At 45.9% G+C, this 25737-nt stretch overlaps 1 protein-coding gene across 3 annotated transcripts in view; it reads left to right on the plus strand.

Annotated features, from left to right (window-relative positions):
* The window catches only part of SF3B1 (splicing factor 3b subunit 1), a 53019-nt gene that overhangs the window by 24875 nt on the left and 2407 nt on the right, over positions 1–25737 (plus strand). For 2 of the 3 annotated variants that reach the window (XM_066577273.1, XM_066577274.1), the window contains 18 exons: positions 1097–1273; positions 1376–1613; positions 8102–8314; positions 9588–9709; positions 10408–10605; positions 12426–12527; positions 12935–13114; positions 14541–14627; positions 16849–17119; positions 19080–19225; positions 19315–19461; positions 19539–19664; positions 20165–20386; positions 20618–20800; positions 20890–21001; positions 21088–21208; positions 23061–23192; positions 24686–24958. In XM_066577273.1, the coding sequence (XP_066433370.1) occupies positions 1097–1273; positions 1376–1613; positions 8102–8314; positions 9588–9709; positions 10408–10605; positions 12426–12527; positions 12935–13114; positions 14541–14627; positions 16849–17119; positions 19080–19225; positions 19315–19461; positions 19539–19664; positions 20165–20386; positions 20618–20800; positions 20890–21001; positions 21088–21208; positions 23061–23192; positions 24686–24958 (3050 nt within the window). Of the gene's footprint in view, positions 1–1096; positions 1274–1375; positions 1614–8101; positions 8315–9587; positions 9710–10407; positions 10606–12425; positions 12528–12934; positions 13115–14540; positions 14628–16848; positions 17120–19079; positions 19226–19314; positions 19462–19538; positions 19665–20164; positions 20387–20617; positions 20801–20889; positions 21002–21087; positions 21209–23060; positions 23193–24685; positions 24959–25737 lie in introns of those variants that run through there. The other variant, XR_010786466.1, reaches the window with a different exon arrangement.

Genomic DNA, 25737 nt, shown 5'->3' on the forward strand with positions numbered 1-25737 from the left:
ATCTCTCACCCAGATCTTCTGTTACATCACCAAGACATCAAAATCGCTCCAAATGACTGCAAGTAATGCAATTTGATGCTCGTGCTACAGCCAAGTGTATACAGACGTGCATGCTTCTACTTCGGTTAATCTCATTGATGCCCTTTTATGTTCCCCAAACAAAAGTAACTCTCACTGTGGTTTTTCTGTTCTCACCATACCATTGGTATACCAGATCTCCTTCCCCCATTTGTCCACTATCACAGATGCTCTGTACATGTTTTACACGCACGGTGTCCGAGGCTTACCTTGTTCCTCCTAGTTTTATTTTGAAATGGGCCAAATAAGCTCTTAGTCAGGTATAGCTTTTCTATGCTGGAGGAACGTGTACTACCCGAAATGAAACCAAAACCGCAGGATGATTTTGACATTTTCTTCATGATGAAGCCATTTCAGTGCTTGTAATTAGAAATGAAAGTCATCAGAACATGAAAAATACATACGCAAACGGCAACATCACCAGAATCGTAAGTATCACAAATAATTGTAGTAAACGCTAATGGCAAAATGAAGGGATCCGTAAGAACAATAGATGTCAAAAACTAGAGCTCCTAGAACAAAACGGGGGGTATTTTTGCAATCGGTGGCACAAAAATACCCAGAATAAAGTCTAAAATTCCAGCCACCATGAAAACCCTTTTTCACATGGTTTTTTTGAATGATTCGTGTAAAAGGGCCTTTAGGGTGCGTTTACACTCACATTGGGCTTAATTCTGTCTGTTGTGAGTCTCCCCTGCGCTCCTTTTCAATGGGTATTTTAAAAAAAACAAAAAACTGTGGGCAGTCAGTTGGCATATGTGCTGTGAGGACATCAGCCAGCGCCTGCACAGATCGGCAATGTAAATGGGACAGATGGCATGCTCTAGTTGGCGATTGCAGTGGCGCATACACGAGACTTTGCAGCCTTGGCCTTTTTCTTTCCTTTTCCTCAGTCATATTTTAAACCGCTTTTTATTTGAGTTTTTCCACTTTTGCTCTGACTTGAGTGATATCCATTTCCTCAAATACCTCTCTGTATTGTATTCCTTCTCTCATGTGTTCCTTTTTTTCTCTACAGCGTGAAATCCATCAACAGCTAGCAGAAAAGGCGAAATCTGGTGATTTGAAAGTGGTCAATGGATCTGCTGCATCCTCATCTCAGCCGCCTTCAAAACGCAAGCGACGTTGGGATCAGACAGACCAAACGCCGGGGTCAACCCCAAAGAAGGTTTCCAGCTGGGACCAGGCCGAGGTCGTTGTACTTAATCTAAATGTCCATCTCGTTTAAGTACAGCATTACACCTCTATCTCGGGAAGTGTTATTGTTCTATTATTAATTCTGTTTTTTCTTTGTTAGACACCTGGTCACACGCCTTCACTGAGGTGGGATGAGACTCCAGGCCGTGCTAAAGGAAGTGACACTCCTGGAGCTACTCCTGGGTCTAAGATTTGGGATCCTACACCCAGCCATACTCCAGCTGGAGCTGCAACACCGGGTCGTGGGGATACTCCGGGACATGCGACACCGGGCCATGGAGGAGCAACATCCAGTGCTCGTAAAAATAGATGGGATGAAACGCCTAAGACAGAGCGTGGTAAGCTTGATGACCTCATGTATTCCAATAATAGGGTGTATTATCACAGACAACTAGAGATGAGCGAGCACCAAAATGCTCGGGTGCTCGTTACTCGGGACGAAATTATCGCGATGCTCGAGGGTTCGTTTCGAGTAACGAACCCCATTGAAGTCAATGGGCGACTCGAGCATTTTTGTATTTCGCCGATGCTCGCTAAAGTTTCCATTTGTGAAAAGCGGGGCAATTCAAGAAAGTGATGGGAACGACACAGCAACGGATAGGGCAGGCGAGGGGCTACATGTTGGGCTGCATCTCAAGTTCCCAGGTCCCACTATTAAGCCACAATAGCGGCAAGAGTGCCCCCCCCCCCCCCCTCCCAACAACTTTTACTTCTGAAAAGCCCTCATTAGCAAGGCATACCTTAGCTAAGCACCACACTACCTCCAACAAAGCACAATCACTGCCTGCATGACACTCCGCTGCCACTTCTCCTGGGTTACATGCTGCAACAACCCCCCCCCCCCCCCCCCGCACGACGCAGTGTCCACAGCGCACACCAAAGTGTCCCTGCGCAGCCTTCAGCTGCACTCATGCCACACCACCCTTTTGTCTATTTATAAGTGCGTCTGCCAGAGGAACCGCAGGCACACACTGCAGAGGGTTGGCACGGCTAGGCAGCGACCCTATTTAAAAGGGGCGGGGCGATAGCCCACAATGCTGTACAGAAGCAATGAGAAATATAACCTGTGCCACCGCCATCAGGAGCTGCACACGTGGGCATAGCAATGGGGAACCTATGTGCCACACACTATTCATTCTGTCGAGGTGTCTGCATGCCCCAGTCAGACCACGGTTTTTTATAAAGAGTCACAGGCAGGTACAACTCCGCAATGGGAATTCCATGTGCACCCACAGCATGGGTGGCTCCCTGGAACCCACCGGCTGTACATAAATGTATCCCATTGCAGTGCCCATCACAGCTGAGGTAACGTCCGATTAAATGCAGGTGGGCTTCGGCCCACACTGCATGCCCCAGTCAGACTGGGGTTCTTTAGAAGTGGACATATGCAGTTACAACTCCGTGTGGACCGACAGCATGGGTGGGTGCCAGGAAGCCACCGGCGGTACATAAATATATCCCATTGCATTGCCCATCACAGCTGATGTAACGTCAGCTGTAATGCAGGTGGGCAAAAAATTAATTGGATTACACTGTAGGCGAGGGCCCCCAAAAATTGGTGTACCAACAGTACTAATGTACGTCAGAAAAATTGCCCATGCCCAACCAAGAGGGCAGGTGAAACCCATTAATCGCTTTGGTTAATGTGGCTTAATTGGTAACTAGGCCTGGAGGCAGCCCAGTTAAAATAAAAATTGGTTCAAGTTAAAGTTCCAACGCTTTAATGAGCATTGAAAGGTATAAAAATTGTTTAGAAAAATTATATGACTGAGCCTTGTGGGCCTAAGAAAAATTGCCCGTTCGGCATGATTATGTGAAGTTTCAGGAGGAGGAGGAATATTATACACAGATTGATGAAGCAAAAATGTCCCCGTTTTGGATGGTGATAGAGAACGATGCTTCCATCCGCGGGTGCAGCCTACGTATTGTTTAGGTAGCGCTGCTGTCCGCTGGTGGAGAAGAGAAGTCTGGGGAAATCCAGGCTTTGTTCATCTTGATGAGTGTAAGCCTGTCGGCACTGTCGGTTGACAGGCGGGTACGCTTATCTGTGATGATTCCCCCAGCCGCACTAAACACCCTCTCCGACAAGACGCTAGCCGCAGGACAAGCAAGCACCTCCAGGGCATACAGCGCGAGTTCAGGCCACGTGTCCAGCTTCGACACCCAGTAGTTGTAGGGGGCAGAGGCGTCACCGAGGACGTTCGTGCGATCGGCTACGTACTCCCTCACCATCCTTTTACAGTGCTCCCACCAACTCAGCCTTGACTGGGGAGCGGTGACAGTCTTGCAGGGGAGCCATAAAGCTGGCAAAGGCCTTGGAGAATGTTCCCCTGCCTGCACTGTACATGCTGCCTGATCTCTGCGCCTCCCCTGCTACCTGGCCCTCGGAACTGCGCCTTCTGCCACTAGCGCTGTCGGATGGGAAGTTTACCATCAGTTTGTCCACCAGCGCCCTGTGGTATAGCATAATTCTGGAACCCCTTTCCTCTTCGGGAATGAGAGTGGAAAGGTTCTCCTTATACCGTGGGTCGAGCAGTGTGTACACCCAGTAATCCGTAGTGGCCAGAATGCGTGTAACGCGAGGGTCACGAGAAAGGCATCCTAACATGAAGTCAGCCATGTGTGCCAGGGTACCTGTACGCAACACATGGCTGTCCTCACTAGGAAGATCACTTTCAGGATCCTCCTCCTCCTCTGGCCATACACGCTGAAATGATGACAGGCAAGCAGCATGTGTACCCTCAGCAGTGGGCCAAGCTGTCTCTTCCCCCTCCTCCTCATGCTCCTCCTCCTCCTCCTCAACGCGCTGAGATATAGACATGAGGGTGCTCTGACTATCCAGCGACATACTGTCTTCCCACGCCTCCGCTTCCGATTGCAAAGCGTCTGCCTTTATGCTTTGCAGGGAACTTCTCAAGAGGCATAGCAGAGGAATGGGGATGCTAATGATTGCAGCATCCCCGCTCAGCATCTGGGTAGACTCCTCAAAGTTTCCAAGGACCTGGCAGATGTCTGCCAACCAGGCCCACTCTTCTGTAAAGAATTGAGGAGGCTGACTCCCACTCCGCCGCCCATGTTGGAGTTGGTATTCCACTATAGCTCTATGCTGCTCATAGAGCCTGGCCAACATGTGGAGCGTAGAGTTCCACCGTGTGGGCACGTCGCACAGCAATCGGTGCACTGGCAGATGAAACCGATGTTGCAGGGTCCGCAGGGTGGCAGCGTCTGTCTTGGAGTTGCGGAAATGTGCGCTGACCCGGCGCACCTTTCCGAGCAGGTATGACAAGTGTGGGTAGGTTTTCAGAAAGTGCTGAACCACCAAATTAAAGACGTGGGCCAGGCATGGCACGTGCGTGAGGCTGCTGAGCTGCAGAGCCTCCACCAGGTTACGGCCGTTGTCACACACGACCATGCCCGGTTGGAGGCTCAGCGGCGAAAGCCAGCGGTCGGTCTGCTGTGTCAGACCCTGCAGCAGTTCGTGGGCCGTGTGCCTCTTCTCTCCTAAGCTGAGTAGTTTCAGCACTTGCCCACCGCTGTGCTGCCACGCCGCGTGACACCGACTGCTGGCGACGTGCTGCTGCTGACACATCTTGATTGCGAGACAGAGGAGGAGGAGGAGGAGGGTGCTTTAGTGGAGGAAGCATACACCGCCGCAGATACCAGCACCGAGCTGGGGCACGCAATTCTGGGGGTGGGTAGGACGTGAGCGGTCCCAGGCTCTGACTCGGTCCCAGCCTCCACTAAATTCACCCAATGTGCCGTCAGGGAGATATAGTGGCCCTGCCCGCCTGTGCTTGTCCACGTGTCTGTTGTTAAGTGGACCTTGGCAGTAACCGCGTTGGTGAGGGCGCGTACAATGTTTCGGGAGACGTGGTCGTGCAGGGCTGGGACGGCACATCGGGAAAAGTAGTGGCGACTGGGAACCGAGTAGCGCGGGGCCGCCGCCGCCATCATACTTTTGAACGCCTCCGTTTCCACAAGCCTATACGGCAGCATCTCCAGGCTGATAAATTTGGCTACGTGCACGTTTAACGCTTGAGCGTGCGGGTGCGTGGCGTCGTACTTGCGCTCAAACAGTGGCGCTAGCGACGTCTGGACGGTGCGCTGAGAGACATTGCCGGATGGGGCCGAGGACAGCGGAGGTGAGGGTGTGGGTGCAGGCCAGGAGACGGTAGTGCCTGTGTCCTCAGAGGGGGGTTGGATCTAAGTGGCAGGTTGGGGCACAGGGGGAGAGGCAGTGGTGCAAACCGGAGGAGGTGAACGGCCTTCGTCCCACCTTGTGGGGTGCTTGGCCATCATATGCCTGCGCATGCTGGTGGTGGTGCCTCCCCAGCTGATCTTGGCGCGACAAAGGTTGCACACCACTGTTCGTTGGTCGTCAGGTGTCTCTGTGGAAAAACTGCCACACCGTAGAGCACCTTGACCTGTGCAGGGTGGCATGGTGCGAGGGGGCGCTTTGGGAAACAGTTGTTGGATTATTCGGTCTGGCCCTGCCTCTACCCCTGGCCGCCGCACTGGCTCGGCCTTTGCCCACACCCTGACTTGGGCCTCCGCCTCCTCGCCCACGTCCACGTCCTCTAGGCCTACCCCTACCCCTCAGCATGCTGTATTACCAGTAGTGCAGAAACAGAACGCTGTAATTAAATGTGCCGCTTATTGGCCTGTGGTTGGAGGCTGACTTCGCTTACGGAACCCCAGGAAATAATTAGGCACAAGCCTGCTGTAACACTTAGCTGGCTGCTTATGAATTAGGAGGACAACTACACCCAGCACAGACCCAGAACACTGAGGACGGTCACAGGCAGCCCAAATAGATTTTTTTTCCCCAAATGTTTTTGGAAAGGCCCACTGCCTATATACACTAAATATGTCTTCTGTCCCTGCCTAAGCGCTTCTGGCCCTGGAGTATTACTGCAGGGCGCAATGCTCTGCACGGCCGATATACAAAAAAAAAAATGTGCAACACTGCAAAAAGCAGCCTCCACACTACTGCACACGGTTAGATGTGGCCCTAAGAAGGACCGTTGGGGTTCTTGAAGCCTAAAATCACTCCTAACACTCTCCCTATAGCAGCTCCGGCACCAGCAGCACTGTCCCTGATCTCTGTCAGCATGCATCTGAGGCGAGCCGCGGGAGGGGCCGATTTATATACTCGGGTGACACCTGATCTCCCCAGCCACTCACAGCAGGGGGGTGGTATAGGGCTTGAACGTCGCAGGGGGAAGTTGTAATGCCTTCCCTGTCTTTCAATTGGCCAGAAAAGCGCACTAACGTCTCAGAGATGAAAGTGAAAGTAACTCGAACACCGCGTGGTACTCGTCACGAGTAACGAGCATCCCAAACACGCTAATACTCGGACGAGTACGTTCGCTCATCTCTACAGACAACCCCTTTGAGAGTGAAGCTGCAGCCTTGCAGTTCCCCTCGCCATGTTGTCTGGCTCGCTAGATTTTCTTTTACCGAATCTGTATCCACCATCATTATGCAATGAATAGGAGCGCCAGGTGGCCTCATGGCCGCCGCCGTAGGTGGAGAGAATGGTATCGCTGCTCATCCCTGTGTATTTGATGGATTAGGCTGTGATTGCAAGTTTAGGCCCCTCTGTGGGTGGAACAAATGTATTATGGCTGCCCTGTAAGGTGGTGATTGTAATCTCAATCAGCCACATTAACTCCGTCATACGACACGTAACAGTTGCTTTATCACTATTCTCCGTACTGTAAGCTGTGTTACTGCTACCTTCTATATAGCGGGATCCGGTTGGCCTTGTTTTTCTGTAAGGCACTTGTCCTTGTACAGTATGTCGCTACACTCCGTCTTACATTAAGCTATTTTTCTGAATAGCCAGAAGGGTAATTGCATTAGTCAGTCCATATATAATACTGTTATGACCGGTATGGGGTAATAGGGTTTGAACCCCACCTCCAGCAAAAGATTTCTCTGGCTCTCGAGCGCCACGGCTCATCCAATTGCAGCCATTCATTGATTGGCTGTGATTGGTGCATTGAGCGCTGGCTCTGGTCCTCGAGCGCCGCAGCTCAGCCAATCTATCAGAAATCTCTTGCAGGAGGCGGGGGTTTCAAACCCCGTTACCAGCAAAAGATGTTCTGTTGGCGCTGACAACTACATGAAAGACTGCAGGAACACCAGAGAGCAACGGGAGGGACCCCAACGCCAGCTGCTAGGTGATCATAAGACATCCCCCGAAAAGAAGACCCTGTGCCTCTTTTGGAGCAAAAATGAATGACCCGGTCCTATTTTCGGGGTAACACGGTAGTTTGCTGGATTTTAGTCTTGTTTTAAAACTACAATTCTCAAGGCTCTGACCGCCTTCTAGCCTTTAGTGATGGCGCCCTCTGCAGTCGCACTATAGTGCAGGCTGTGGGCAGGTTCACAATTGCGCCTGCTGTTTCTGTCTCTTTCTGTCTGAGTCCATTTTCAGGCCGGATCTGAACAGCACTCGTTGACTATAATGGGGTCTGTCTGGCTTCTCGCATTAACTGGCATTTTCCCAGATGACATTGCGCAGCATGCTGTACTAGTCTTGTCTGGGATTTTGGGCCAGATCTGCTCTGGAGGCTCCGAACAAAATCTCCAACACAACTGTGAACACAGCCTAAACTGTGCTGTCCTCTTCCCAAATCTCAAGACAAGCGGTTTGACTTCTGTAATTCTTACAATGAAGAATCGTGCTTTTTATAGTTCTATAGATAAATTGTCCCTTTCTTAAAAGTATGCTTGTTGCAAACTCATGCTGAGTAGCAGTGTTTACTTCTTCCACTTTTCCTTTTCTATAACCATTAACTTTTGGTTTTTTTTATTGCAGATACCCCTGGACATGGAAGTGGCTGGGCTGAGACGCCACGTACAGATCGTGGTGGGGAATCAATTGGTGAAACGCCCACGCCTGGAGCAAGTAAGAGAAAGTCTCGTTGGGATGAAACACCCGCCAGCCAAATGGAAGGCAGCACCCCTGTTTTGACACCAGGCAAAACACCAATTGGCACACCCGCAATGAACATGGCAACTCCAACTCCAGGTATGTTATCTTTTATATAAAAAGAACGCTAACATGATCCTCATGTAAAGCAATATATTTGGTTGCCTCGGAGGACCAGAGATGACATAAAAAAAGTAAAAACCCAACTCCGCAAAGTCCCATTTGTATTTTCTTCTACTTTTCTGTCTTGTTAATATGAGCTTGTTTCCCTGGTATTATTGCCTTTGGCAGTAGGTGGCCATGTTTTCATTTGATATTACCTTTTTAACCACTTCAGGACCGCAGAACACATAAAAACATCTTGAAGTGTGTATTGAGTGGGCTCGGGAGGAGAGTCCGCTCCATACTTGGCGGCTATCAGCTGTCTGACAGCCGCTGGTAACGGCCACGATCAGTCAGCTCTGATCACGACTGTTAACGGAATACTGACGACGCGTTTAAAAATCGGGAGTAAAAGGACCTCTTCCTGTGTCCCATCAGCATCCACTGCAGCACGATCAGGGGTGCCAGTGGACTAGAGTGGTAACCTGGAGCCTACTGAACGCTCCCAGAGCTGCCATGAAGAGATGCCTGATTTTTGTCTTAAAAAAAAAAAAAAAAAAAAGTTGCAAAATTTGATGCTGGGTCTAAAAGGGCTAAAACTTTGCAACTTTTTGACTGCTGCACTGTCCTGCTTTTAAATGGGGGCGTGGCTTGTTTGGAGGGATAGTGGCCACCCCAGACCAACCAACTTGTGTATAAGAGCCCTTTTTTGTTTTATCTATCAAAGACCAACAATCGAGTGAACAAAAATAATGTAAGCCCTCTCTGCACCTGTAAACTGATGCCATGTTAATGCTGACAAATGTTTCATCGTTCGCTTGTTCTAATATATTCTGGCGCCTTGTAAAAGGACACTAATTTACACTGGTGTAAATGTGTGGCAGATCGGGCCTGGGGTACATTTCTGTTCAGACGCACAGAGAAGCTGAGATTTCCCGCCTCGTGTTTCATATAGTTTGAATATGGCAGAATATTCCACCCCACCTTCCTTCTTTGGGATTAGTTTTATATGCCATGTGATCCGATTAGTCGCCCATCTCTCTCCCATTTGATTCCAGCTTTTAAATGACCCTCCGCCAGTAACACGGGCTACAGAAGTATGGCTTCTGATCACATGGGTGCTGCTAGTATTCTTGTCATGATGCAACAACTGCCTATACTTGCTGCGCTGTGATCGTGTCAAGTGGATATGAAATCTAGTTTACATGAGAAGTGATAGAATAAAGGAGCCTTTTTTAAACTCTTTTGTACGCAACCCTTGTTTTCTTAGGACATATCATGAGCATGACTCCCGAACAACTTCAGGCATGGAGATGGGAGCGTGAAATTGATGAAAGAAACCGTCCGCTGTCCGATGAAGAGCTGGATGCCATGTTTCCAGAAGGCTATAAGGTATTGGAATATTTTCATGAAACTTTATTGCCTCAAACTTTGGAAGTAGTGGTTTAAACCTGTAATGACACGCCCCCCCCCCCCCCTTTTTTTTTTTTTTGTTCCCATAGCAGTCTTGGAAGTTGCGATTTGCTTGATTGTTCATACAGTAGAATGCAATATCGTATTGGATAGGCAGTCTATGAAGGTGTTTCGCAGGCACACCTTCATATGTAATCACACATTGCAGTCCTGGGGACCTTCAGAAGGCTGCAGGCTGCCATGACGGGCAAAAACTGCGCCTTGTGATCTCATTGCAGAGGGACTGTTGGGGTCCCCCAAACACTGATCAGGACATTTTAAATGCTGCTATGAGAATCTACAGCTATGATCAGTGTTCATGCTGATTGAGGCTGTTGCGAGCGGTTGTTAGCTGTTGACAGCCGGCACCTGCCGTTTATCACGTGGCAATGTACAGCACTGTCGGGTATGTACTGAAGTGACAATGACGTTCATCCAAGCAGCGCTGTCAGTTCAGTCAGCTGATTGACGATCCGTCGTGGCTGACTATGCCGATCAACTATTGATAACCTCTCCTGACGAAAAGTCATCAGTAGTGTACTGGCAAACCCCTTTAAGTTTCAAAAATGACTCCTGTTTCTTTTTGTTTCTGTCCACAACGTTCTCTTTATACATGCGCTTTCATCTCTCTGCTCCAGGTTCTACCACCGCCTGCAGGTTATGTTCCCATACGTACACCAGCCCGGAAATTGACTGCAACACCCACTCCTTTGGGTGGTTTGACTGGATTTCATATGCCTGCTGAAGATAGAACCATGAAAAGTGTCAGCGATCAGCCTTCTGGTAACCTGCCCTTCCTAAAGCCTGATGATATTCAGTACTTTGACAAGCTTCTGGTAAGTAATCAGTTGTAGGAAACAATTAACATGTTGCTTGCAGATTTGTATTGCATTTTCGCAATGTTGGGAGAATTTTCCTGGGCTTCCTTGTTACTCTGACTTGTTTGTGGACCGAAAAATCTGACGGAGATTGCACCAATTGATTTGAATGGGTGTATGCACTTGGGCTTTTTTTTTTTTTTTTAACTGATGGAGTACAAAAAGAAAATCGCAGATTGGGCTGTTGTCCAGCTTTCGGAAAACACTAGCATAAGTCCGTGATCAGAGTTGCGCTCTAGAACCTCAGGCATAACTTTAACGCCCATGTGCATGTACCTTTACGCAATTACGTATAAAGTTTTGACATCTTCAAAGTAATTTTTTTAATTTACGGTATTTCCCATGTAGGACCAATATCCTTACCCTTTAAGATTTGTTTGCGTACACGATAAGTTATGGTTAACTTTTTTTTTTTTTTTGTCATAGGAAGGGGAGGGCTTGCACACAACAGTTTAAGAAAAACTGCATGTTTTTAGACATCTTCTTCTGGGTCTGTTTTTTGCTGCTTTTAAAAATATCAGCTAGATTTTAGCAGAGTTTGAAAGCTAATTTTTGTTTTTTGTAATTGCAGCAGGCTGTACTTGTGGTGTAGGTTAGACTACCATGCAATCACTTGTATAATAAACTTGCGGTATTTTTGTATTGCAGTGTATTACGCCTGTAAGTTTTTTGTTTTTGTTTTTTTTTTGGCTTTTTTTTCCCTTTTCACCTGTAAGGCGAGGGTGATATCAGGCTGTGATTCATGGCCAGAAATCGCACTTTCCACCATGTGAAAGCCCCATGAATGCTGAGGCATTTTCATGTGAGAACAGCCTCGCATCCCCGTGGGGAATCCTTCGCCCAGCCCAGGGCTGTCACAGCCACAGCAGAGGATCAGAGTCCTCCCATTGCTTTTAAGGGGGCCAGCGTTGCTGCCGGCACCATTGAAAACAATGGATGATGTCGCAAAAAGATAGAACATGCCATGATTTTTTTTTTTTTCTTGCAACATTGCATGAGCTTATTAATCACAGGGTGGAAGAGGTTAAATGGTTGTGCTCAGAGGTGTCTGGTTTTGGCCATTGAAGCAGGATGTCAGCTGTAATACAGCTGGTGCCTGTGACAACTGCTGTATATATGCATTGCTTGTTGGGTATGGATTATAACCTACTAATTACACTGTACAGTTAGAGTAGCTACACTTTTCAGAAACCTTTGACATGCCTGAGAAAGTTGTCAAAAGTTTTGCTCAGTGAGGTCCTGCTGCTGAGACCCCTGATGATCACTAGAACAAGGGGGCTGCAGTGCTAACCGGAGCACTGTTCCCCTTCAGCAATCTTTGCTACTTTTCAGCTCCTCCCAATCAGCCGAATGCCGGCATAGAGGCCTAGAGAAGCGCTATACACCTCTGAGGCCATCTTCAGCTGCCAGGAGTAGTTGAAGAGCAGCGAAGACTACTTAGCAGCGCTTTAGTGAGCACTGCTGCCCACTTGTTCTAGTGATGATCGGGGAGTCTTGGCAGCAGGGTCCCCACTAAGCAAAAAGTTTTGAGATGTTTCTTTGACATGTCAAGTGTTTCTGAAGTGTAGGGGCCAGGGCACATGATAAAGAGGAGTATGGAGGTCTGTAACCTGTGGGGTAGCAGCTGCAGGAAATGACCAGTTCTGTTCTCCCATCTTGGGTTGCAGAGGCTACTGGTTGTAGAACGGTTTGTAGTTGGACCTTGTTTGATTTCCAAGTATATAAATGTGAGTTAAGGGCTGTTGTAAAAATTCATGTTTTTATCATTTTAATTTAAGGTGGATGTAGATGAATCAACACTCAGTCCAGAAGAGCAAAAGGAGAGGAAGATTATGAAGCTGCTGCTCAAAATAAAGAATGGGACGCCTCCGATGAGGAAAGTAGGTGCCATTGTCAAAAACAAATCTTCTACTTGACCGCATTTTGTAATGTTACTTGTGGGTTGTGTTGCCGATTTATTTGGAATTATTCCCCTGCTAGGGGGTTAATGTCCGAACTCTTGTGCCACGCAGTTTCCATACCTTCCATTAACTACAATGGTTGCTATAGAAACAGCGCTGCGCCAGGTGCTCGGCTGTGACTGGCAGCCATGGCAGCTGCTTCCCTTCTCTGCCATGAAAAAAAAGCCAAGTACACAATGATGCCTCTTTAACTTGCTGTTCAGAAAATGGACGAAATGGCTAAATACAGGTTTTAATGAGTTTATGGAATTGTATCTTTGCCTGTTTACATGTTGTAGTGATTTACAATCTCTTATTTCTATTAATTTTTTTAAAATCTAATCCAGGCAGCCTTGAGACAAATTACAGATAAAGCCCGTGAGTTTGGGGCGGGGCCACTGTTTAATCAAATCCTTCCTCTACTGATGTCACCAACTCTGGAAGACCAGGAACGACACTTGTTAGTAAAAGTTATCGACAGGATTTTATACAAGCTGGATGACTTGGTTCGGCCATATGTGCATAAGGTAGGTCACGCTGCCTAGTTGCTATCAGTATTTTTATATTTAAATGTTTTTATGAAACTTTTTCCACATTACAACAATAAACTGGAAATACATTTGTTGTATTACAATGACAATAGGAGTAGGAGTGTTCAATAAAAACAATTTTCCTGAGAATTATCTCATATAACTCATCTAATCCAGTTTACATACATACATACATACATACATACATACATACATACATACATACATACATACATACATACATACATACATACATACATACATACATACATACATACATACTAAACTTCTCCCCATATAAGATTTATCAGGGAGGATATTGGGGAAAGGTGGGCACAGGAAGAAGGGAAAAGAGATGTTTCTTTATTGGGTGGGGGAGGGGGGGGGGGGTTGGAACACTGGGGAAGGGGGTAACTACAAAGGCCCTCAACCAGGCCTCTAATAACCAATAACCATTGACCTGCTTGACGCCAAGATGATTCTTAGATGTCTTTCGGGTGTTTTTTGTTTTTTTTTCTCCTGCTATTATCTCCAGTTTGGTTCTATCAGTATTTTTAAGCTTCCTTCACACGCTGATTTTAACATATTTACTGGGACCTGTGAGAAAAAAGCCTTGTATTTATGACATTTTTTTTTCAGTGCAGTTTTTTGTTTTTAAATACCTTTTTGTTGTATCCCGCCCCCATGGAGGAGAATGTATTTTGTAGAACCATTGAACCGAAAAAGCACCGTATGTGAAAAATGCCACAAAAAAAATTCACTGTTTTGCATTTCCCTGTTGTATTACAATGAACATCTGACATTGTCATTTTTGGAAATAAACAGCTAGAAGAACTGCAAAAGGAAAAAAAAAACTGTGGTGGGTCTAGTTACAAGCAAGGCTGAGGCAAAACACTTTTTTTTTTAAGGCCGGTCTCACATGACCAGATTTGTATTGCGGATTCCGCAAACTGCATCCGTGCAGATTTTCTGTGTTGAAAGGCATGTGGTCTCGGTTTTTTTTTTTTTTTTTTTTCCTTCTCACTCGTGGATACGAATCGCAGAAGAAAAGTCGCAGCATGCTCTATTTTTGCTGCGAAATACGCTTTTAAGGCAAAGAAGGTATTAACGCATTGCTTGACATATCCATAGACTATAATCGGTCAAACCTAGTTCAGAAATCCAGTCTGTCCCCTCACCTTAGTAAAAAGAAGCCACCGGTTCTTGACCCTTGTGAGGCCTTCTGGCTCGGAGGGTTGGGAAATGTCAGGTCCCTTCTACTTTTTAGGGAGAGCTTGAAATCAGCTGCATTCCTGTGAACACTTCTTACTTTCTTGGGTTTTGAGTTTTAAATATTTATTTAAAAATGCATAATTGCTGTTAATCTTGTGCTTTTTGGCACCATAAACCGTCGGCTTCATTTCAAGTGTTTTTCCTCTTTCAGATTCTTGTGGTTATTGAACCCTTACTCATTGATGAAGACTATTATGCTAGAGTAGAAGGAAGAGAAATCATCTCTAACCTGGCCAAGGTAACTCGTATTGTGTTTTTGTTTGTTCCCCCCCCCCCATGTCTTTGGTGTAATCGTTATACTATCATGATAAATATATTCTCTGACTATCTTGGATTAGCTTACACTGCTGTTGTCCTAAATCTTCTCTATAAATGTTTGGCGTCTGCTCTTTCGTAGGACCTCATACTCTACCGAGTTGCACTGCCTCTTTAGACTTATTCAGACGCTAGCCGACTCTCTACCATTTCACTACAAAGTGTATGTTGCTGAAAAAATGTAAACTGTTCACAAGGGAATATACCAAATCTTGGTCACAGCATAGCCTCAGCCTGTTGAGCCCCGCTGACATTGGCTGAACTTCATAGCAGTTCTGGAGAGCATCAGTCAACCAAATGATACTTTGTGATCTTGCCGCAGGGTGGATCAGGGGAAGGAGGCAGCCTGCTTTATCCCGCTTTGTAACCATGTTAGTGCTATGGTCAGCATTGACTGCGACATCTAAGTGGTTAAATCATTTATCTCCAGTCCCAGACACTCCGGCTCCAGACGAGCCGTAAAAAGGACCCAGGAACAGCCTGAAGGATTCAGTTTAACAGACCAAACGCTTCAGTACCGGCATCCCTGGCCTGAAGAAGGTGCTATTCTGGTACTGAAACACGTCTGTCAATAAACTGAATCCTTCAGTCTGTTCCTGGTTCCCCGGCTGGCTGTTCTACTTTATTGTACTGAGGTCTTGCTGTTCCTTGGAGACAAGGCTGCAGTGCCTTATCGCAACCCATTCAGAGACAGTTATTCCTTAGTTTTCTCTCCTCCTTGTCTTACCCTACCCGCGCTATGGCACCCTTTGTTAACTATAGCTGCATCTGGGTGTTGGCCGTCTTACAGCTGGTCCAAATAGAACATGAAAAACGGTAGTATTCACCACATTTCCCCTACAGCGGCTCCTGCAGGGTAGAGAAGTCGTACATGCTGGCAACTCAAATGAATGGCTGTCAATGTCATCTAAGGTTAAAGTCCTTTTAGAGTTTGGTGTAAAGACCAGAAGATGCCCCACCTGTCACTCTTTTGGCCAGCGAGTTCTTCTTTACTTACCGGTTTCTCTCATTGCGGCGCATGGCCTGGGACACTGTGCAGCTACAGTCTTGCTTTCGTGTCTCCTCAGTGCAGAGAAAACAGTGTCTGAGACTGGGAGCAAGATTGTAGTTGGACGGAGTCCTGCGCCTTAAATATTGTTACCATGTACCCCAAACCTGCATACATTTATCTGGACATTCCCTGGTTTTGTAAACTGCACTCTTGTACATTATGAAATCATTTGGGTGGGCAAAGGGGAACTTGTAGTCATCCAGCAGGTAGCTATTGCCTTCCAAGCCATAAATGATTCCTATCTGAGGATATATTCATACGTAGCGGAAAATGTACGGATTTTTCGCACCAAATCGCACCTAGTTTTCTCTTCAGGAACCGCACAATTGCTAATTACAATCGCTGGAGGTAACTGCACTGTAATCACTATCGCTGTTATCCGTTATGATGACTGCACTATTTAGAGGTGTATTGGAGTTAAGCCCACTGTGTTATAAAAGTTATCTTATAGACGTCTGAAGTGTGTATTAATATTTATAGCTAAAGTTTCTTATCTTTTTGGGGTGATGTGGAGCACAGATGAGTCTTCTGCTCAGAGAGGAGGAGCAGTGAATGCAATTAAAGGGAACTATTTAGGTTATCACTGGCTCTTGCTGTGTATGGCCTTCAGAGGTTTGCCCTGCCCTGATCGCTGGTCTGCAGACGTGAAATCGGAGCATAAGTGCGTATGATGTCCAGTGTTCAGGGCCAGAGACGTGCGGTCAGCCTGAACACACTTCTGAAGTCCGGATGTCAAACAGATGCCACGCTTTGACAGATTCACAGTGATATCCCTTTTTGTATCCTAGTCGATTTGGTATAACATAAGCCAAGTATGAAATCGCAAGCCTATGTTATACCAGCACATGCGCAGTGAAGAAAGTATACTCATCCCAACGTCATCTGTGCGCTGGATGTGGCCTGTGATGCTGTACCTGTACTGTGACAGTTCAGCTGAATTGCTGATCCCTTGCGTGTATGCCAGCATTGTGCAGCAGCTCGGTGGCCACAGGTTTATAGGGCCATAATGTGCTCAATATAGCAGTGTGTTTGTGCCATTTTGTTTGTGAAAACTTTAGGTGTTTTTTTTTTTCTCTCCCCTTGAACACTTTAGGCTGCTGGTTTGGCCACCATGATTTCAACCATGAGACCAGATATAGACAATATGGATGAATATGTCCGTAACACCACTGCCAGAGCTTTTGCAGTCGTTGCCTCGGCCCTCGGCATTCCTTCATTGCTTCCTTTCTTGAAAGCTGTCTGTAAAAGTAAGAAGTCGTGGCAAGCTCGTCACACTGGCATTAAGATCGTGCAGCAAATTGCCATTCTTATGGGATGCGCCATTTTGCCACATCTGAGAAGCTTGGTGGAGATTATTGAACATGGTAAGAGTTTATATTTGGTTTCAGAGAGCACATTCTCTAAAAGCCCCCGACACCTTGTGAAGAGGTCACCCAGCTCTCTGCACGCATGGGCTCCTTCATGCAATCTTGCATCAAAGTGTAATATTTGAAGATCTCTAATGATTCCTTTGTGGTTTGTCTGATCCAAGCGGACCCTGAGATACACAACTCCGAAAACTAAAGTTGATTTAGGTGTAGAGGGGGATTTAAAGGTGAAAGTGCTTCTTTTTCTCTCTGAAATGGTAGAAGCTTCCCCAATGGGACAATCGGACCAAACTTTCCCTCATGATCAGGGGGGTTTATAACATTGAGAGGTTCCTGTATCGCTCCTCTATCCAGGAGGAGGATACAGGAACCTCACAGCCCCCCACCCCTGCCTTACAGAGATACACTGGAAGTGGAAAAGGGGGGGGAAATTCTGTTAGGCTTTTAACAAGTGCTTTAGCCAGCATATTACACCTAGAACTGTGGCCATTATGGTGGTGGAATTTGAAAGCCAAGATTCTGTATTTTAGAATGTTACTGAAGGCTAGTAGTTGTAGCCTAGCCGCAGCAAGCATTTAATCCCTTACATGTCTGGATGTGCACTGGGAAAAAACCCAAGCAGGTGTTGGCTAGCCATGATGGCTGACCCAAAGCTGGAATTGGGGATGACCATTTAGTTGTCGTCAATGCCAACAGTGGCATTTCAATGGACTGAAGGAGCCCCAACAGCTCGCCTACAACTAGATTGCAGGAATCTCCATCATGGTAAGGGCTCATTCGCACAGCCATATGCGTAAAACGATCAGTGTCTTACCGCTGTGAATGGATCAGTGTACTTTCATGGACTCCATTCGCCACCTATTACACATGCGTGATACGCTGCGCAATTGCGTTCGTGTGAATGAGCCCTAAAAAAAAATTATTAAATATTGTAGCTGTAGTTGGCTTAAGTTTTTTTTTTTTTTTTTTTTTTAATTTCGTTTTTTAAAATAGAGGAGAAAACAATGAAAAAAATCAACAATGTCCGTGTCAACAGGGGGTTATGGTAATTTATGTCTTTGGCAGTAAAATAAAAACTAGTTCCTTTGCCTCCATCCTCCCTGAATATCTGGGGTATAAATGTAAAAGTTCTGAGAAGTTGTCACACCTCATTGTGTTGCATTTCTCGTGTGTCTCTAGTCAGTTTCACAAAATGGAGAGCCTGATCAGCATTCCACGTGTGGCACATCGGGGTGTATAGGATTATTTGGTGCTGCTCTGGGCAAGTTTCTGTGATGCCCTCAGAATTCTGCTGGCTGCATCTAAGGTTTTCTAAAAGGGCTATTCTGTTGCTGAACATTTTTTTTCAGTTTTCATTCATCCACTGGATGGGCTGCTCATGCGCGGCCACAGCTCCATTCCTCTCAATGGTGCAGACAGATGGCTGTTCAGCCCCATTGAAATGAATTGAGCTGTGCCACGTTAGTCATTTCAAGGGGACTGACGACAATGGCCAAGAGCTGTGCTCTTATCTATCGGCAATATTTAAATGAATGGAGCCGCGGTTGAGCATGTGCCCTGCCTTTCCATTTATTTCAATGAATTTGACAATCTATCTGTACCATTGAGAGGAAGGGAGCCGCTGACTGCGATCCAAAAGCCCATTCGCCACTCTATTAAAGAAATGGGAAAATGGATGATGCACTGTGAAATTGGTGGTGGCATGGGTACCCCATTCTATAGATCAGTGGGGGTGCATTGATCCATCCTGTGGATGGATTCAAACTGAAGAAAGTACCCTATCGCCAGAATCCCGCATTATATTTGTGCCGGCGGCCTCACGACTTAGCTGAGTTCTTTAGGTTTTCCCTTCTCTGAAGCTGCTTCCAGTGTCTGTCATAGTATGAAGCTTTAGAACTGGTCCTGTTAGTGCTTTTATGTCCCCTACATAATGAGTTGTGTTTGTTTTCTTTCCAAGGATTGGTTGATGAGCAGCAGAAGGTCCGTACAATCAGTGCTTTGGCCATCGCTGCTTTAGCAGAAGCAGCTACTCCTTATGGTATCGAATCATTTGATTCCGTGTTGAAGCCTCTATGGAAGGGTATCAGACAACACAGAGGAAAGGTATGTCAGACTTGAGTATATTTTTAGATAATTGCACTACAAATAGTCAGGTTGTAAACTTTTATATGATTTTGTTTGCGCATCAATAGGGTCTTGCTGCCTTCTTAAAGGCTATTGGATACCTTATTCCCCTCATGGATGCCGAGTACGCAAACTACTATACAAGAGAAGTAATGTTGATTTTAATCCGAGAGTTTCAATCTCCTGATGAAGAAATGAAGAAAATAGTTCTTAAGGTAGGAGCGTCTGCTTTTTGTTCTCTTTTACCTGTTCTTCTTAAATATTTAAAGCTTACAAGTAACTTCTCTTGCAGGTGGTTAAGCAGTGCTGCGGTACTGATGGTGTCGAGGCAAACTACATCAAGACAGAAATTCTGCCCCCATTTTTCAAGCACTTCTGGCAGCATCGTATGGCTCTGGACAGGAGAAATTACAGACAGGTAAGCACAAACTTTTTTTATTCCTCCCCTTCCTACACACTTTTAAAGGGTTTTTTATGTTTTATTTTCTGTTGACCCATCCTCTGGATAGGACATCAGTAGTTGGATGAGGGTCTCCTGTTCAGACCTCCCTCCATCCATCAGCTGATCGTTCAGTCCACTGTCATCAGTAGTCGGCACAGAAAGTTGGAGCTGTAGTTTCACTCTCATTGAAATCAATGGGGGCGACGCGCTGCTATTCTGCTTCCTGCTTCTGTCCTGATCAGGAAGTCACATCCAGTCCTGACTGGGAGAGAAGCAGGAAGTGGAGTATCAGCGTGTCGCCCACATTGATTTCAATGGGAGTGAAACTGCTGCTCCCACTACCTGTGCTGACTGCTGACGTTGCAATGGACTGGATAATCAGCAGATTTTCAACTTTTTTAGCTGACAAAATTGAGAAAAACTCCTCTTAGCCACTTTTAGTGATGGTTTTGTGTTTTTTCTCCTTCGATTTGTAGTTGGTGGACACGACAGTGGAACTGGCAAACAAAGTCGGAGCTGCAGAAATAATTTCTCGAATCGTGGATGACCTAAAAGATGAAGCCGAACAATATAGAAAAATGGTGATGGAAACAATTGAGAAGATTATGGGAAATCTTGGCGCTGCTGATATTGACCATAAGTTGGAAGAACAGTTGATCGATGGAATTCTTTACGCGTTCCAGGAGCAGACGACAGAAGTGCGTTATTATTCTTTCCTTGTTTTTCTGTTTAGTGTTCCCCCTTCCGCCACTACCAAGAAAGTGTATTGGCTTTGATGCCATATAATTGTCTCTATTTAAGAGCCCACTCCAGCGCCTCACATACACACCAGCTCAGCAGCTATGTATATATGTATATATCCTACATGTTGTCTGCACGGAGCTTGCACTGATGCAGTTGTATTATGTGCTTTTTATTTTTTACCCCAGGACTCTGTGATGTTGAATGGTTTTGGCACAGTTGTCAATGCTCTTGGAAAGAGAGTAAAACCATATCTGCCCCAAATATGCGGTACAGTCTTATGGCGACTGAACAACAAATCTGCAAAAGTGAGACAACAGGCTGCAGATTTAATCTCTCGAACTGCAGTTGTCATGAAAACGTGTCAAGAGGTGGGTTACCATATATTGAGGCGCCGCACTTTGAGAAAGAATGGCCGAGCACTAGATTATTTCCTTTAACGTGTGTTTTCTTCATTCAGGAAAAATTAATGGGCCATTTGGGCGTCGTTCTGTACGAGTATCTTGGTGAGGAGTATCCTGAAGTACTCGGAAGCATTTTAGGAGCCCTGAAGGCAATTGTTAACGTTATAGGTAATTATGTGGTGGTTTGGTTTTTTTTACATCAAATGTATGGAAATATGAGCTTCCTGCTAAACTATTGGTTGTGTCTCTAATAGGCATGCACAAAATGACTCCCCCAATAAAGGACTTACTGCCAAGACTTACACCCATTTTGAAAAACAGGCATGAGAAAGTGCAGGAGAATTGCATAGACTTGGTTGGTCGCATTGCTGACAGGTATGTATAAACTCGCTTCTTTTGCTTTAGTTTTAATACATCATGTACATCAAAGCTATCTGGCTGATGCTGTGTAGGTGCCACTTGTTGCTCCGCAAGACCTCTGAAGGTCACTTGTGGTATCTGGCACCAAGACCTTAGCGGCAAATCCTTTAAAGGGGCACTCTGTGGAAATGTCTTAGTTTTCTCCAGGTATAATTGACCTAAAGTGCATAGTATCTCAGTTAATGTCCTTGCTGAATGCTTTACTCTTGAGTTCTCTGCCCCGTTCTGTTCCCCCATGACCACTTCTAGAGAGCCTCACATTGTGCCTCTTGTAAGAATGAATGGAGACCGTGTCTTCTGGCTCACCCAGCGGGTGCTGTAAAATTTCACAGTCAGGGCATTGGTATGGAGCGCAGTATTTTAGTAAAGCCATCAGCAAGTACATTAACTGCAATCACAGGCTGCAGTAGTCTGAGTGACGCATCACTTCAGAGACCAGCGGGGAGCAGACAGAACTTTCAGATGTTCTATGGAGAATTTGCAGCAAAAATCCTAAAGTCAGTAACGTCCTAAACTGACATGCTGCAAACTTATGGTCCGCACTACATGTCAGTTTATGTTACGGATTGTTTATGCAATATGTGGGAGAAGCTTCTGTAAATGTCGTCCAGTTTCTGCACACATCTGTGGAGGTCTCTGGCATCAAAATTAAGGGAACATTTATGCATCCCCGTATAACCTGAAGTCGCTAAACTTCAGAGATCTCAATCTGTCCAGTTAGAAAGCAAAAGCCATTGTACATCAGTATCACCTTCTTTTGGTAAGGTTGAAAGGGGCAGCAGGTGACCTTGAGAGGTGACAGAAAGAGGTAATGTTTATGAAGGTGGTGGCCACAGACAGTTACTCTCTTCTGACTGGTGCTTCTCTAGTTTTGCGTTAAAGCTACCGTGTTTCCCTGAAAATAAGACACTGTCATATACATTTATTTATATAAAAAAAAAAATTTTTGGCGCCCCAAAAAAGGCAGTGTGGGGGCGTCTTAATACTCACCTAGCAGGCGGAGTCCGGGTCCTTCACGCTGGGTTGCGGCGCTCCGGCAGTCTTCCGCGTCATCCTCAGCGCTGAGAGAGCATTCTTTTCCTGGTAATGCGGCTTGAATACCCTGCTTCTAGCAAGAGATTGCTGTGATTGGCTGAGACACGACGCTCGTGATCCAATCACAGCCTTTCAATTATGTCATTCACTGAACGGCTGTGACTGGTTCATCGAGTTCCGGATCTGATTGGCTGATGCACTGCACTCGTGATACAATCACAGCAATCTCTTGCTGGAGGCGGAGTATTCAAGCCCAGTTACCAGGAAGACTCACTGAGGACTACACAGAAGACTGCCGATGCGCCGCAGCCCAGCGTGAGGGACCCGGACGCCGCCTGCTAGGTGAGGATTGTTTTTAGTTTGTGTTTTTTCTCTTATGCAGTTATTAGTAAAAGTATTCAACTTGAATCTTTTAGCGAGATTCGATGGTTGAGCAAACTGTTTCCTTACAGCAACGCTCTAAACAAAGATGGCCGCACAGCTTCTCTGACTATCTGGTGCACACGGAGTAGCATCATTAGCCTAAGGCATTACACCTGCTGTGATTGACCAGGGTTGTCCACGTGAGCAGTTGTGGTCAGTCAGATCAGCATGTAGTGTCTTAGACTATCGATGCATATTAGTACACCATGTAGTCCGAGGAGCCGTGCGGCCATCCTTGTTTCTCCAGGCTCGGAGCGTCTCTCTAACTTGTTTTGTATCTGTGTATAATATGACGTTGATATTTTGTTTTGCAGTTTGTCTTTGTAAATGTTTCTTTTGCCTTCCTTAGGGGTGCCGAATATGTATCTGCGAGAGAATGGATGAGGATTTGTTTTGAACTGTTGGAGCTGCTAAAGGCTCATAAGAAGGCAATCAGAAGAGCCACTGTAAACACTTTTGGCTACATTGCTAAAGCTATTGGGTAACTTTTTTTTTTTTGTTTGTTTCTCTCACCCATCATGAAAGAAAACCTGTAGTACATTGTGAAAATTCAGTCCGGCACTTTACGCTCATCGGCACCTTCATGTAATTTTGAATCAGTGTAGCTTTATGAAGTGAATAAAAACGGTGGCTGGTAGGGCTCCTCTCCACGGGCGTTTTTGTGAAACGCTGCGGGTCTCCCAAGCAGACGCCACAAGATCACATGCTTGACTTTCTTATTAAGGTGCCTGTGATGACGACATGAAGTTTTTGAGTAGCGCAGGTGTATACATATATTCACCATTTGGAGCAAATGCCCTCATATCCGTGATAGATTTTCTATTAAACACTTCTGGTCAGCATTGCTTCACGGCAGGTTTTTACGATTGTCTCTCGTCCATGTCTGACTACATTCTAAGGTTTGTGATAAATCTGTAGTAGCAAATACTGGGAGTGTGTCAGTTTATTGCTTTTCCAACTCCCTAGTAGCAATCAGACTGTTCCCTGGATCAACCCCCTAATAGTTCCTACCTGCCTGTATACCCGGATTAACAATTAAACTAAGATTTATATCCTGTAATATCCTTCCGCTGCAGAAAGACACCAAGTCCCCTTTTAAACTCCTCTATGGATTTTGCCATCACCACTTCCTCAGGCAGAGAGTTCCACAGTCTCACTGCTCTTACTGTAAAGAATCCCTTTTCTATGTTGGTGATGAACCCTGCTTTCCTCTAATCGTAGCGGATGTCCTCTTGTTACCTTTGTGGTCCTGGGTGTAAACAGATCCTGGGAGAGATCCTTGTATTGTCCCCTCATGTACTTATACATCGTTATTTGGTCGCCTCTTAGCCGTCTTTTTCTAGAGTAAATAATCCCAGTTTTGGTGCCTCTCTGGGTATTCCAGTCCTCCCATTCCATGTATTAGTTTAGTTGCCCTTCTTTGAGCCCCCTCCAGCACTGTGACATCTTTCCTGAGCACCGGTGACCAGAACTGTACAATCCCTTATCCACAGGATAACTTGCTGATTGGTGTCTGTCTCAGCCAATCTCAAGAACGGGGAGTCATGTGTCCCCTTCTGCCTCACTTTGGGAGTCGCTCCTTACCCCTCAATGACTGTACAATGAATGAGCATGCATGGTTGGTGCTCCATTTATTTCAGTAGAGCTGATGGAAATACCTGGGTGCTTGCAGTCAGGTATCATGGCAGTCCCAATGAAAGTGAATGGAGCATAAGTGTGGTTGTTCAACCAGCGCTCTATTCAGTCTCCTCACTGCGGGAGGTGCAGAAACCCCATAGTAAGGACTGGTGACACGGGATCCCCTTTCTCAAAATTGTCAGGGGTATCAACAGTGAGACCACCACCAATCATATCCTGTGGATAAGGGCTAACTTATAATCTTGGTACAACCCCTTTAACATGACCCCATGCAGTACTAACCAACACCTATTTATCCAACGTCTCTAACGTCTGCTTTTTATTTATTTTTTTTAGGCCGCATGATGTTCTTGCAACACTTTTAAACAACTTGAAAGTACAAGAAAGACAAAACCGAGTGTGTACCACCGTGGCTATTGCCATTGTGGCTGAAACGTGTTCACCTTTTACTGTTCTCCCTGCGTTGATGAATGAATACAGAGTGCCAGAATTGAATGTCCAGAATGGTGTGTTAAAGTCTCTGTCCTTCCTTTTTGAGTACATTGGAGAAATGGGAAAGGATTATATTTATGCCGTGACGCCACTGCTGGAGGACGCCTTGATGGACAGGTAGAGTATCTATAATGCCGTATAAAGTATAAATCGTGTTGGCCCATTTACAGGCTCAGACTAGCCAACTGGCAGAAGCAAAGTGGGCCAATACATAGTGGGCACCCAGGGCTGCCCATCCAGTGCTTATTGTAGTCAGACTCTGCATGTTTGATCAGTGGACACTATCTGCCACAGAGAAGTAGGACCCCAAAGATTGGGGACTCTCGGAAGCAGTGGTACCCGGTGTAAGAGCAGGCCGAGTGGGCTCTTCAGCTCACATCTGTTTAATCTGCATGCTACTACTATTATGCTGATGTTGGCCATGTAGGCTTCTGAAGAAGTTTAGCTGGCCCCAACCCCTCAGTCTCGGGAGGCAGTTGGAGGAGCTCAGCTGAGGAGGATGAACAATAGTCCCTCCAGGAACAGAATAAGGAAAGTAGAAGGTGGGATCAAAACGAAGGGGCATAGCAAGACTGCATGGATTGGAGCAAATGAGTGACATGAGCAGCTATAGTTTTGATAGGCTGACTCAAAGCAACAAGTGGGAGCACAAAGAGGCATGAACTATATTCTGGACATTGCTAAACGGCCATGACTGCCTGTGGCTTGCATTACTATATGGCTACTGTTGCATGAAACTGGAAATAATGCCATGGTCTTGTTCAACAGTAGCCACATGGTAGTAAAGTGGCGCCCACACATTAAATGCAAGATATTTAGCAGCGTCTAGTCATTTTATACTTGTTTAAACTATTTTATAACCTGCAACTCCTTAGTTCAATACATTTTATTCCACA

The sequence above is a fragment of the Eleutherodactylus coqui genome, chromosome 8 (assembly GCF_035609145.1).
Source record: "Eleutherodactylus coqui strain aEleCoq1 chromosome 8, aEleCoq1.hap1, whole genome shotgun sequence".
Taxonomy (NCBI): Eukaryota; Metazoa; Chordata; class Amphibia; order Anura; family Eleutherodactylidae; genus Eleutherodactylus; species Eleutherodactylus coqui.